This window comes from Pleurodeles waltl, chromosome 9 (genome assembly GCF_031143425.1).
Source record: "Pleurodeles waltl isolate 20211129_DDA chromosome 9, aPleWal1.hap1.20221129, whole genome shotgun sequence".
NCBI classification, from domain to species: Eukaryota; Metazoa; Chordata; class Amphibia; order Caudata; family Salamandridae; genus Pleurodeles; species Pleurodeles waltl.
Genome location: NC_090448.1, coordinates 938,407,328 through 938,421,565, shown reverse-complemented (window position 1 = coordinate 938,421,565; position 14,238 = coordinate 938,407,328). Strand labels below are relative to the sequence as shown.

Sequence of the window (14,238 nt, the reverse complement as noted above, 5' to 3'; positions counted from 1 at the left end):
CATGCAAAAACTGTTTCCATAGTCCTCAGTTTCATTAAGCATGAATGACATAAAAATATCAAACCTACTGAGTTCACAGCAGTTTTCCTATCACGCCCGGGCCCAACGGACCTCATTTTCGTAAGCAGCTGTTCACCACTGTCACATCCAGTTCTAACAAACACTGGCAAAGCCAACAAGTCTGGCTAGTGTTTTCAGTAATTGTTGAAATGTTTTAAGAAGCCTTCTGCGACGAAAAAAATGATCTCTGTTTAAAATACTTCTGCGAGATAAAGTCTTTAATGTGTCATGATTCCCTCATTGAATCGCAAGCACTCCGTAATAGCATGAGGTGAACCCACTCTGTGTATATCTTATAAAACTGATAACTATAGTTGAGCAGACAGCAGTGTCGTCTAGCCAGACCTAATAAATACTGTGGCACTGGAAGTCCTCTTCATGCTCAGATTTACAGCACTGTGAGCCATGTCGTGGAGTGGTCATTGCTATCAGTTGAAAACCTGATAAATGTTGCTAAGCAGATAATGTCCATCACAGTCCTTTTCTAACAGAACTGAGGGAATAGTTAGAGTCAAGTGCAAAAGGAGGCATGGCAGCAAAAGCTTTGCCAATTGGTTTATTTATTGTTTGTAGACTTCCAACCGAGAGAAGAAACAACCTTGGCTACCTAGACCATGACTACAGGGGTGAAGATTGTAACTGCAGTGGGCCCTTGAACTCATGACAGCAGAAGCCTGCATTTGCAGATCCAAGCACTTAACATGTTGTACCACAGGACAAAAAGTATGATTTACATGTGCCAAGTTTACAATCTTAGAGGTTAGAAATCTGATTAAAAAAAAAAGAGAAACCCATAGACAGAACATTACAACACCAGTACAAACTAAAGCAGACAATATAAAAAATGTTTCCCACAGTGAAATGATTTGCCTAGTAACAATTCTACACTGCTTGGCTATTGCTGAGCAATGTTACTTATTTGTTGCCTTCAGGTATCAAGGATTGAATATTTAGACTTGCGTTGAATTTTCTTAGTGAAAGACTGGCCCTGAGACAAGGCAAGATAGTTACAAGAGAGGGATCCCAGGAATGAAAAGGTAATGAATCTAGAGTAGGTGCAGGGAAGTTTGGTGGTTGTTAGGTGTTGATCAGCAGATTACAGATAGTTGGTGAGGAGTAGTAGGTGATGCTATCAGATAGATAGTTTAGGGATATCTGTAACTAGCTCTGAAGATAGATGCTAGAAGTTTGAAGGTAGCTCTGTTCTTAGTAGAGGGCTGGACAACCTGCTGGTAGTAACATATTGCCAGGCTGTGTCTGGGGCTATAAGACTGGTGGTGAAGGTTAAGACTTTGGACCTGATTACGAACTTGCCAGAGGGGATTACTTTGTCACAAACGAGACAAATATCCTGTCTGCTCTATTACAAGTTCCATAGGATATAACAGAACTTCTAATACAGCAGGATATCTGAAACATTTGTGATGGCGTAATCCCCTCCACCAAGGTTGTAATCAGGTCCTTTGTCTTTGGGTGCGGGGGGGCAAATTGTGTGGAGGGCCCACTAGCAGACTTTCCCAGTAGTCCAATTTGCTGAGTAAAAGTGATTTTATCATGCCTTGCTTGGGAGGTAAGGCACATATGAACAGATCTTACACTTCAATGTGGTAGCAAAAGTGGTGATGAAAGATTCCATGCACATATCAGGACTGAATAAGTGACCAAGGTCCTGTGTGACATTGGTGCAAGCTGTGAACCAGGGGGTTAAAGATTGAGCTAGGGGTAAAACTAAACGAGGAAGGAAAGTCTAGCAAGTGTCTAAGCAAGTTCAACATGACCAACAGGAGGCCAACGCATTTGCACATACAGTGAAATGGCACATATACAAGAATGGAGATGGGGTGAAAAAGTTGGAAACCAGAAGATCTGGGTTTCATCTGCATATCAATGGTAGGGGAAACCAATTAAAAAATCATGTCCCCCTGAGAGTATGATAAGAAACAAGGAGGGGCTCTAAGACAGACCCTTTAAGCACACCAACTGGTAAAAGATATAGAAGATGGCAGAGCAACAAAGTCCTGATGCAACAGGTACAAGAGTCATTTAAAGACCAAACGTATGAAGACTAGGTTCTTTAGAGAGGAAAGTAGACTAGAAAGGTTCACAGTGCTAAAGGCCGGGGAAAGATACTTTAGTATGAGGGTATGTGTAAGATGGTTATGGTGCACAGAGAAGATAAAAATTATCAATATATGTGAATGCTTTTTATGTCGAGTGAGGAACCCAGAAGCAAAATTTAAGAGTTTCCTGGAAGTGGTTGGAGACCAGAAATAGTTTATGGTGGCTTAACTCAAGCTGTTCCAATATTTTAGAAAATAATTAAATACGAGACCATAGACGGCCAGTTTTATGGAGAAGTATGGTGACCTGTGGGTTTCTTTAGTAATGGAAAAACCTTAGCAGGTTTGAAGTTTGAAGGTTAGGGACAGACAGAAGTTAGTCACTGAAGAGGAATGTGAAGCAGAGTAGAAGGTAAGATACACATGTTTTAAGGTTTAAGGGCTAAAAAGATCAGATGGGTAACATGAAAGGTTTGACGATTCGATTACTGGGATAAGATGGGTGAGTGATGTAGTAGGGTACACTAATAAGCTTGGTGGTTATGGTAATGTAATGGTGTGGTGATGGAAGTAGAGTGATCATTTACCTAATTGTACTGGTTATAAATGAGAAGTGGGTTAAGAGATCTGTTTTGGACATACAGGATATATTGTGTTTTGCATGGCGGAGAGAATAAGGTTTTTATTGTTCAGTGCAGTCTTTATAAGTTTGGTTGGAGTCAGGTGATGATGTTCTGCAAGTAGCCCGATTTTGCATTGCTTAGGGCTGTTGACGGTCTTTCCAGTATTTGCTTGCACTCTTGTTGATTTGTAGTGGATATGTTTTTTCCATCATGTGCTTAGATGAGTGTGCATTACTGTTTCCAAGTAGCATGTGTGAGGCACGATGCAATGTTGTGGGCATGGTATTCTTGGGTCGAAAGTATGTAGAGGGTATCAAGTGTATTTCACATCTTGTTAAAAAAGATGTAATGTGTTGTAAAAGTGCATTAGGGATACAGCCTAGGAATACTGGAGAGAAGTCAGGAGAATGCTTCCTTTTTGTTAGGGGTCAATAATGAGCGGGAGGCAGGTGGGATAGTCACTGACATTTCTATGGTGGCATAGTCAGAAGGAGAGGGGCCAGTAGTAAGTAATGCAAAATACTGTTTTAAACCAATATGAGATTCATCGGTTTGCCATGGTTAGTGCATGTGTTGCAGTGCAGGACCAGTAGGAGTTGCAAGAACAGAGACATGAAGATGAGTAAGGAGTGTCATATTAGCCTCCGATAGTGATGAGTGGTTCAGGGTTAGTTTTGAGATGTTTGAAAAAATCTAGTAGCACCCTGGAGGCAGTATTAGGTCAGGATTTTGACTTGTAATAAGGCAATTTTAGTGCAGTGATATTGGAAAGAGGACATTGGCGCTATGGAGGCTGGCAAAGGCACTGTTGAGACTTGTTGATGCAGATACCAACTCCTCTGGCTTGGTTTCAGGGTGTGTGGGAAAAGGTGCCATGCTCTGTGTGAAGGACTGTTGTGACATCCAGAGATCTAAGAACACACTACTGGTAATAGTCCATGCATTCAACCAGCTAAGTAACCGCAATACAGACTTTTAAAAAAGTCTTTAAAAAGGGGGTTAGTTAGTGCAAGAATCGATTTTAGGTGTCATGGTATGTTTGTTTCCATCAGGACACCTGACCTGTCCTCTGCACTGGATCGATATTACAATAGGGACCGAGCATGTAATAGTTCTGCTGGTCTCCAGTATAATTCTGCTTAATGTTTAGACATCAGACTAGCAAACATTAGGGCCTAACGGAGAAATGCCATCAAATGGCTAATACATTTCCATACAAAGCTCTGGAGGAACAGTACTCTCCGGATGATGCACCTTCTGAAAGAGCCTGAAGCACTTGAATGCTCGGTTAACATGGCGAATGCAAGACTGACGTATCCATTACGGGCACCCTTTCAAAGTTAATCAATTAATGTGGTAAGTATGTGTGTGTGTGTATATATATATATATATATATATATATATATATATATATATATATATATATATATACACATATACACACACACACACACACACACACACACACTGATGTTTTAAATAAGTGGTAGGGTTCAATGATTATTACATGTAACTACATTAATAAGGGACCATAAGCCTCTCAGTTGGAAATGGCACTTTTTGCAGGGCTATCCCCTATTTCTGATCTGTTTTTGTTGGTTTATTGTCTCTGTGCACTTTACCACTGCTAATCAGTGTGAAAGTGCAAGTGCTCCCTATATAAAATTGTATTGATGATTGGGTTATCCATGATCGGCATATTTGATTTACTGGTAAGTCCCTAGTAAAGTGCACCAGAGGTGCCCAGGGCCTGTAAATCAAATGCTACTAGTGGGCCTGCAGCACATAGGCAGGGTGCAGTGTACGTTAAAGGTAGGACATGTACTGATGTATTTTACATGTCCTGCCAGTGAAACTGCCACATTCGATTTCACTGTTGCAAGGCCTATCTCTCTCATAGGTCAACAAGGGGACTGCCTTTGAATATCCTTTAAGCGCAGTTTCTCATTGGGAGCAGATATAAATATGGAGTTTAGGGTCTCTGAACTCACAATTTAAAAATACATCTCTTGGTAAAGTAGGCTTTTAGATTGTCAGTTTGAAAATGCCACTTTTAGAAAATGGGCATTTTCTTGCTTAAACCATTCTGTGCATCTGCCTGCTTGTGTATTCCATGTCTGGGTCAGACTGACAGGCTGTTGTTAATTCCCTCTAGACAGTTACATAAAGAGAGCTGGGGTGTAGCCTGCATATCTTGATAAGTCTCCAGGGCTAGAGCGGGAGGGAGGAGCTGACACACCCGACAAGGCTGTGCCTGTCCTCACACAATGCAGTCTCCAACCCCCTGGTGTGTGTCCGGGGCCAGGCCTGCACAAGGCAGGATCTTGTGAACAACAGAGACTTTCCTTTGAAGTTTGCCTACTTCAAAGGCCACAACTGGTATAAGTAGTGGACCCAAAACCCTGACTGTTAGAACACGTCGGGATCAAGAGGAACGTCTGCCAAGGAGAAGAGCCGGAGGAGAAGTACTGCTGCTTTGCTTTGTGTCCTTTGTTGGGTTGGCCTGCAGTTGCTGCTTCTACCTTAAAGAGGGCAAAAACTGGACTTTGCTGATGTTCCTGCTTGTGAAGTCTCTCCAAGGGTTTGGAGTAGAGCTTGCATCCTATGGATATCAAAGACATCAGCTTCATCTGCCTACAGCATTGGAAACTGTGTGTTTTGTGCTGCAACAGAAGAAAAACCACTGCAACACCGCTGACTTCACCGTGACCTGATTATGCCACATGGAGCCATGCTCCATGTCGCACCACAAAACTGGTCACCGAGCCTCTGCTTGCACCATGGCCTGTGTGCCCCACACTCCGCATCGCTTTGCTCACACCGCAGCCTTTGCAGCTCTGACCCTGCCGCTCCACGCTAAAACTGACGCCGTTGCCTGCGCCGTGGTCTGATGACACCGCTCATGAGGTACACAGAGCACTGTCCCGTACAGTAGCCCCGGTCCACCGACATCGACTCCATTGTCGTCAACAGACTCCCCTGTCTGCACAAAGACCCGTGGGCTCTGCACAGAGCCCGCCCGCTGCCTTGGGCCTACTGACGATGGTGCTTCAGCATTGACTATGCTGCTGCCTCCACCGTGACCTTGAGACACCAACCCGCTTCACACCGCAGCCCTCGTCTCACCGATGCAGGGGGACGCGGTCAAATGCCGCTGCCTGCACCATGTCCTGTGGGAACCCCACGCCACATCATCCTGCTCCGCAGCCATCAACGCCAGCGCTCCTACTTCGTCATCAGCCTGGAGTTCGATCTGCAATGCGTGACTTCAAGGGCCCAACAACCCCCGCACCGACCTCCAGAACTGACGCCTGCGACGCCACACTCTGGATCTCATCGCGAGGATCACACCGCCCTACGTTTCTCTAAGGTACTGTTTGTGGGTCTTCCTGATAAAGTACCTGGCCCGCAGCCGGCCAGAACTGTTTGATTTGTTGTTCACGATGCCGTGATAGCCCCAGATGGAGCTATCGACTTCAAGGAACTGTATTTTCAAGTTAATTCTTGCAATATTCATATCTTTACTATCGTATGTTAGATTTTTCTCCTTTTGGTCTCGTTTTAAACAGATAAATATTAGCTATTTTTCTAAAATCGGTGTGGTCTCCTTCTGTAGTGTCTTCATTGTACTGCTGTGTTATGTGTAAATGCTTTACACATTGTTTCCGAGATAAGCCTGACTGCTCGTGCCAAGGTACCAAGGGGGTGAGCAGGGGTTATCTGAGCTGTGTATTTCCCTTATCCTGAATAGAGTGAAGGTTCCCAATTGGACAGGGTGCAAACTGACTGCCAAGAGACCCCATTTCTAAAACTCTTTGATTTCAGTTCATTCTTTTGTATCTCCCCATTTTCTATTAGTAAATGGTTTGCACCCAGTTTACATAAATGTATAAATTTTGTGCACTTTTATCATGTTACTCTGTATGGACTCCTTCCTGTAAATCCATCTGTGACAATTTACCACCACTGCATTATTGTACATTTCCATACATTGTCACCTACTACCACCCACTACCTCCTAGGCTCCTTCAGACTTCCCTTCATTCTCTTCCTTATTGACACGCGACATCAACTACTCCCTATTTCCTTAGCTCTAACCTGTCACGCCTGGCTGCACAAGTCTCAAATTGTTCTTCCCTCTCGACTGTGTGCTCCATCTAACAACCTTCCATCTGGCCTTTCTGTGCCCACATTTTCACGCTTTTCTTTAAGTTCTGAAAAATCTTTTCTTACAGTACAGGACCATCAGTCCCAATGCACCTTCTAGTTCTGGTGACAAAAAAAAAAAACACTTCGATTATGCCCCACGACCAAGAATCCCATAATCTTATACCTCTTCAGAAAGAATGCCACTACATTTCCATCTTTGGAACTTTGGGAGGGGCTACTGTCAGTCCTTGTGGAGAAAAACAGAAAAAAGTAGGCATTGTATCTGATTGGGGGGAATATTCTTCCCTAGGCGAGCTGAGTACCCACAGATTTCACTAGCATAACAGAACATAAATGTTTTATTTCAGCCTTCTTTGGAGCAGCTTTAGTGGCTTGTCTCTTGGAGTTGTTCTGGCACCTCACTGACCCACCACTCTCCTTCTGCCTATTACCCTCCTAGTATGAACGTTATCAATAGCTTTTGTCATCTTGGATGGTTCCTGCTATGGTTATTAAACCAGTCTCACCGCTCCTCTCTTTTGATGTAGTGACAAGTTCCAAATCGGTCCTACAGATTTCTGTTAAATATGTCCCAATACCTGTTTTCCACAAGATCCCCTGTACCAGTCTGTTTCTATCAGTCTTTACATCTCTCTCGTCTTCCAACAGTCTGCCCAGTTTGTCAGCTGAAGGAGTCCCCCCTTTCCCCATCAGGGAGCACTATACACAGTCTCATCCTTGGCAGTGTAGCACCACGTCCAGCGGACCTGTCCTTTAGATGAGCTAGGAACAAGAGCACACGGTTCACTATCTAACTAGGACCATGCAATTGCCTCTCAATGTACACAGTAATGATACTTTCAAAATGGCTGACTTCCAGACACCTGCAGCACCGCTGAGGCATGTGCACAACTGTTACCTTGCACAGGCTGATTAAAGAGAATACATTTCTGTGTGTCAGTTTATGTAGAAAAGCAGAATAAACTTCGTTATGTGCCTGTATCCAGAGAAGGATGGGGATGCACTGTATCGAAGAAATATGATAAAATTGCCTTTCTAATTTTCATTAGCAGCGATCTATAGAGCACGACTGATGAGTTTTTTTTTAACGGAAGGAATGACGGACGTGTTTACATTTTTTACAAATTGCCAGAGCTACGTTAATTACAAATGACGGCCTAAGATCAGCATGAGCTGAAATTGATCTATTATTTTATTGAGTGTGGGCTAGTTGCACGTCAGTGACCGGAAGAAGAGAATTAAGTAGTGAGAGCCCTTTGATCAGAGTATCATAATGTCCATCTTGTCCTCCACAGGGACACTGAGATGCATAACAGCGATGGGTCTACAGACTTCACTGCAGCCGGGACAGAGTGAGGTAATCAAACATGGTGCCCCCTGAAAATGTTGCTGCAGGGCCCTAAATCGTCATTTAGGATGGCCTGCTCGAAGATATGCCAATGTAATGGGTTGAACGTGAACGTCCCGGGGAGTCGGCCGCCACTACAATGAAAGATCCTCTGGGCTACAATATCTCACAGTTTACATAATCCACCACACTTCCGTGGAAAACGGTGACTTGAGAAGCCAAGATAAGGTTGCAGCTCTTTTATAAGAGAGGCTGAACTGCTGTGCTGTTGATGGAAAAAGGGGTAGATAATGTTATAAACCATGATACCCAGTCTAACATTTCGTCACATGTTGTGCCATCTTTACCCCCCACCCAAGACGATGAAATATCTTATCCACAGCCTACTAGTCTTTCGCAACATCTGCCTCCCATATCCTCTTCCATGATTCTAGTGAGCAATCCACCTTTCCAGAAGGATGGTATAGAAGCACCCAGGAGCTCTCTAAGGGAAATCACAGATCTAACACTGCTGTTATCAACAAGACACCAGCAAAGCGAATAGATCTCCCCTTTCGGACTTTGCCCCAGATGCTACGCAGCTTCATAATAATAAACAAATATAAAATATGAGCATCGGTGCGACCATTGCTGGTGGTTGTATCATTCCACTGGTCTATGCATGATTGTGCCGGGACAAGACACGGGCACCATTTGCCTTAAGTTTTTTAAATACCAGTCCAAGATGGCGGGCGTTTTTTTTTTTTTTAATAGCAAAAACATATATATATTTTAAATAAAAGGACCTCTGAGGGGAGCAAATGGGGGAGTGGATGGAAGCAAGGAAGAGAAAAGAAACGGATAAGGCAGTAACTTGGAAAAACACATGAAGAGATGAGCACAGCATCCATGTCAGCGAAGAAAAGAGTTAGGGGAAAAGCAAGGCAGAAGCACATGAAAGCGACTGCAACAGGCAGGCTAGAATGTTGTAAAGGGCGAGCAGGGGTCGGCTGGGAGAAGTGCATGAGAGAGAAACATGGAGCACAGGTGGATGGTAATTTGGTGGGGAGCACACCGGGGACAGACAGAGCTGGTAAATACATGCACTTTACTGAGTACAAGCTGGGACAAGGAAAGCCATCAAATAAGTAGCAAGTAAGTGAAAGTGACTATAAAGCCAACCAGTGAATTGCAATGGGCAAGTTGTAAGCACACAGTAGGTCTTTTGCAACCAGACAAAAAGCTGCTGGCTGGACCTACCACCGCTCATCCATAAATAGAACACCCCTCTCCCTGTACTTCATAAAGTAAACACAAAAAGTACACCTCTCATTCTGCCCTTATCCAAGTACAACGTTCACTGCACACTCACACATTATCTCTGCATTTAAACCAGCTCACTGCTACTGATGTGTACCCCACTCACCCGTCATAGACATAGGCACACCACTCACTGTACATTGACAAGCACACCACTCGTATACTCACACGAGCTCAACTCTCAGTGTTCACTTGTAGACGAACAATGCTCAAACTCGTGCATCCTGGGACATTACTAATGCGTTCAAACATACACGCCACTCACCCCGCACCCCCACAACGAATACTCACACAGGCACAACGATCAACCTAAAATCTTCAATGCACTGCGCCCCCTCCCCCACCGCTCACACGTCTCACTGCGCAGAAACATAGTATTCATCTTGCAATCACAACGGCACAGCTCCCCCGCTGTGCTCAAACTGACACACCTCTCCCTGCACTTGCAAAGCAAATCTTCTACACTCCCTTCATCCATACAAGAACACCCCTCCACCCTCACAGACACATCCCGCCTTCCGACAGGCAAGGTAATCAGCCGGCACTCTCAAAGAAATCATTCACGGAGACATCAGCTAATCATTCATCCATACATACAGGCACGCCCCTGCACCCTTAAATACAGACACTCTTCTCCCCTGGACTCCTAGAGGTACACCCATCCCCCCTCTGCAAATACACGGGCACACCCATCGCTCTGCGGGCACACTCAATACCCGGCGGGCACGCCCATCACTAACACAGAACCCCCCCGCCCAGCATTTATAGACACATCCTGCATAATATATAAAACCAATATACTTGAAACGGGTACATGTCAAATATCTCGTTAGCTCACCTGCGGTTTCTCTGAGTATGAAACATCGCTCAAGTAAGTATTCTCTAAAAAAGAAATAAGTATGGTAATGGTTTAACTGGTCATTTTTAAACCAATGCCCACCCTCCGTGAAACTTATTCTATACGTTTGAGGCTGGATTATCCTTATTATGGCATGGATGGCAACGGTTAACTGTCAACAACATCCAATAACTAGATCCTGTTACCGGAAAACAAGCAGCTCGACAGCGAATTCTTTTAAATTCAATAGTTCATAATCCGAAAAACACGTACACGCCTTGCCTTTGAGCTTTCCATCGGCTTCTAAATGCAAACATAATAAATATTTCGATAACAGCTTTCTATAAAGAATAAACTTCTTACTGAAGTCTTCCCGATAAAAACTTTCTGGAAAGTTCAGGAAACCTAAGTACTTAAATGGAAACGTCGCACAGGTGGAAAAAAAAAAAGTTACGCGCGTTCACCTCGCTGGAAGAGAGCAGCTAGAAACGGAATGGCGGGTTCAGGAGAGTTGTTCAGAGAGACGGAAACACTTCCAACGGTCTCTGGTGCGGATGCTTAAATAGTCCGGAAGTGCCGCTGTGACGTTTTCACTAAAATACGCCCTCTCGTGTGAGGACTCTATAGTTTCGTTTTCTGAGAGTTTGGCAACTGCTACGTCTGAAGCAAAAAAGAGGCTGCATATTGAAATCATTTGTGTGTTTTCGTGCCAGCCTTCTGAGCATTCAAGTGTGCATGCGCATACAATTTTGTAAAAATGTCATGTTTTATAGCGTTTGCCCAACAATGACAAGTGCAGCAGTCATTCACAGCCAAGCACCCTGCTCACTGCAAATTCATGAAGGAACACCAGAGCTTCCACTGTGACGTGCTCGCCTTGCCCTCAACCAAGTACACCTCATCCTGCAGTCTCAGGCATGCCTCTCACCCTGCAAGCATACAGGCACATCCCTGGCCCTGCATTCAGAGGCGCACTGCTCACTCTGCACTCACCCACACACCCATCTCATCTATATGCCGATCTAGAATAGGTAAGTAGGAGACTTTGAAAGAGAAAAAGGGAAAATAGATTTTATCCATTGATTAGTTTTGAAGCAGAGGCAATTTCAGGAGGGTCACAACTAAAATAATGCATTTTTGGGCTTCATAAATGGGGAGTCACCCGCCTGAATCGGGTTCATTGGCGTCCTGCTATCACACGCATCTCTGACCATGCACTCACCCAGGTACAATGCTCCCCTGCACTCATACAGGCACAATACCCACCCATGTATTCACACTGTACAATGCTCATGCTACACTTACCGAGACACACCTCTCACCCAGCAACAATGTTAACCCTGAACTCACACAGGGGCACTGTTGCATTGACCAAAGTGCATCAAAAACATATGGGAACTGTGATGCTGCGTACAATAGAGGCGGGGTGAGTGATCGTGGGGACGCGGTCAAAGGCGTGGTTAAAAAAAACAAAATATTCCGTAACTTTTTTCAGTCTTTCATCTTCAGGTAACTACTTACAAAATTACGCATAACAAATTCAAATTAAATGCAAGTTATGTTAATCAGTGGGAAATGCACTCAGGGCTGGCTTTAGTGCTGGTAGCGCCCTGTGCGACAGTCTTTTTTGGCACCCCCCAGCCCATGACCACCTTCTCAGATTCACATCACTACCACCCTGCAATTGTGCCCCTCATCTCTCCATAGCCTACCTTTCACATGTATTCATTCGTTTTAAAGCACTTGTAAAGGCTGGCTTTACTAATACACTCAGCCATCAACATAAAATATAGTTCTGTTCTTTGCAGCAGGCATATTAACCCTCTCTGCTACTTTATGGCGAGTCAAAGCTACCGATAGACAAAAATCCCGACTCTCTCCCTAGCAGGAACGGTAATTATAAGAGGTACCTTGACATTTGAATTGTTTCTTGAAGGTTGGATGCACAAGGAACTTTTCAGCAGGTGCTTTTAAATCTCAAGTTTCGAAAGTCATTGCTAAACATAGCGCCCCTCCCAATCCAGGTCCTCACCCAGTGCGGCCGCACCGCCTTAAAGCCGGCCCTGAATGCACTACTGTACATTATAAAACGTCTATTAGTTAATGTGCTGTAACAGAGAGCCACAGAATTGAATCCTGGTTGTTGCAGTGACTTGTGTATGTTTAGTGCTACGAGGTCCCCAGTCTGTGACAGAAAGCACTGTGAACATGTAAGTCATTATTTTAAACTTGCATTACAAATAGTATAAGTTAGACTGCTACTAAATGCGCAAAAAATGCTTACGATAGAAAAGTGCTTCCAAAATATACATTTTAGTAATACTCAGAGTGTAAGCAGCACAATTTTTTCTATAACAGTCTTTTAAAGTAATACACTTAACAGCTTAACAGGCAGCTCCATTACAATGCCTCTGAAAAAGAATAAATGTGTGTCATCAGGAAGCAAATTTCCTATTAGCGTCTTGCAAAAGCACACACTTCACAGCTAAGCTGGTAGCTCAGCCAACACATGCTTCCATGCCCCCTATTACATCTGCAGTTTACACAGTTGTGCGCATTTACGTTTCTTTCATGCAGCAGGCACCGTGGCAAGAAGGTTTGTCTGCCCCTAGCTCAATTTCACAGCACAGGGGATTCCCTGCTTTACACTTCAGCTGAAGCATTTCAACTGTTGGAATTAACCGCCTGGGACAGTTGTCTTTTCACAAAAATGAAGGGAACGGTTTTGCTAAAATTAACAAATGTATGGGCCCGTCGTGCCCTTCAGATCCCCCCCACTTCGGACATTGCACTGCCTGAGGTGGGCCGACAGCACCAGGACAGAACAGGTTTGGTGGCAGCACAGACCGCGTGACGAAGGGCTCGAGCAGGGCAGAGGGAAGTGCATGTGCTACGCATTAAGGTCCTAGCACACAACTCGCCTTGTATTCACACAGGCACACCGCTCAACTTGCAGTCACACTGGCACGGACTTCACCCGGAATGCACATGGGCACTCATTTCAACCTGCACTCATACAGGCATCCCTCTCACAGACGAAGCCTGGCACAAGCACACTGGGCCCATATAGTCAGACCTCTCACAATGGACTTGAAACAATCCACTCCCCGCATGCCTGATGAAACCACCGAAAAGCAGTGGTGGTATCAGGTGGACAGCAAAGAGCTGCATTTTCAAGCTCGACGCTCACGAGCCCCAGAGAACAGTGCTGAGGCTATGGTGTGGGGGCAGTACAGTGCCTGAGAACGGCTGCTGGGTCAAGTCCTTGATTGTGAGGTTACTGGAGTGTGCTGTGGTGCACAGGAAGCCCACAGCTTCCCTTGCCTCTTCCGGAGAGGAGAACCAAAGGCAGGCTATTGGTACCAGGATGGGAAATGCTTGGGTTCAGCATGGAGGACATAACTAATGGGTCCAACTATGCAGAGGAATGCATACTTGCTGTGCACTTCTCCATTGGGGCACCACTCATTCTGGACTCACCCAGGTATTATGCTTACCCTTCACTCACAAAAGCACACCTCTGACCCTAGAATTCACACCGCTCACATTGTACTCACACAAGCAAACCCTCTCAGTCTGCACTCACACAGTCAACCCACATTCAGAGGTACACCCACCCAGCACACATAAATGCACAATGCTCATTCACACACGCACAACTCCCACCCTACACCTATCCAGACACGCCTCTCCCCCTGCACCTCACACAGCACACAAGCACACCTCATTCCTTGCACTAACACTGGCATACCAGACATCCTGTACACACACACACACTGCTCACTGTGCACTTACAGAGGCATCAAGCTCTTACTTGCACACCCCTTCCCTGCACCCACA

The 14,238-nt window shown here is 44.8% G+C and overlaps 1 protein-coding gene across 14 annotated transcripts in view; it reads right to left on the bottom strand.

Annotated features, from left to right (window-relative positions):
• The window catches only part of EML1 (EMAP like 1), a 752,203-nt gene that overhangs the window by 217,043 nt on the left and 520,922 nt on the right, over window positions 1-14,238 (bottom strand). For 2 of the 14 annotated variants that reach the window (XM_069208313.1, XM_069208315.1), the window contains exons 1-2: window positions 10,863-10,953; window positions 10,399-10,442 (exon numbers count right to left, since the gene is read on the bottom strand). The exons of 10 other annotated variants lie outside the window; for them this stretch is intronic. In XM_069208313.1, the coding sequence (XP_069064414.1) occupies window positions 10,399-10,424 (26 nt within the window). In that variant the 5' untranslated portion in view covers window positions 10,425-10,442; window positions 10,863-10,953. Of the gene's footprint in view, window positions 1-10,398; window positions 10,443-10,862; window positions 10,954-14,238 lie in introns of those variants that run through there. 2 more of the 14 variants (XM_069208317.1, XM_069208314.1) reach the window with 1 other exon arrangement.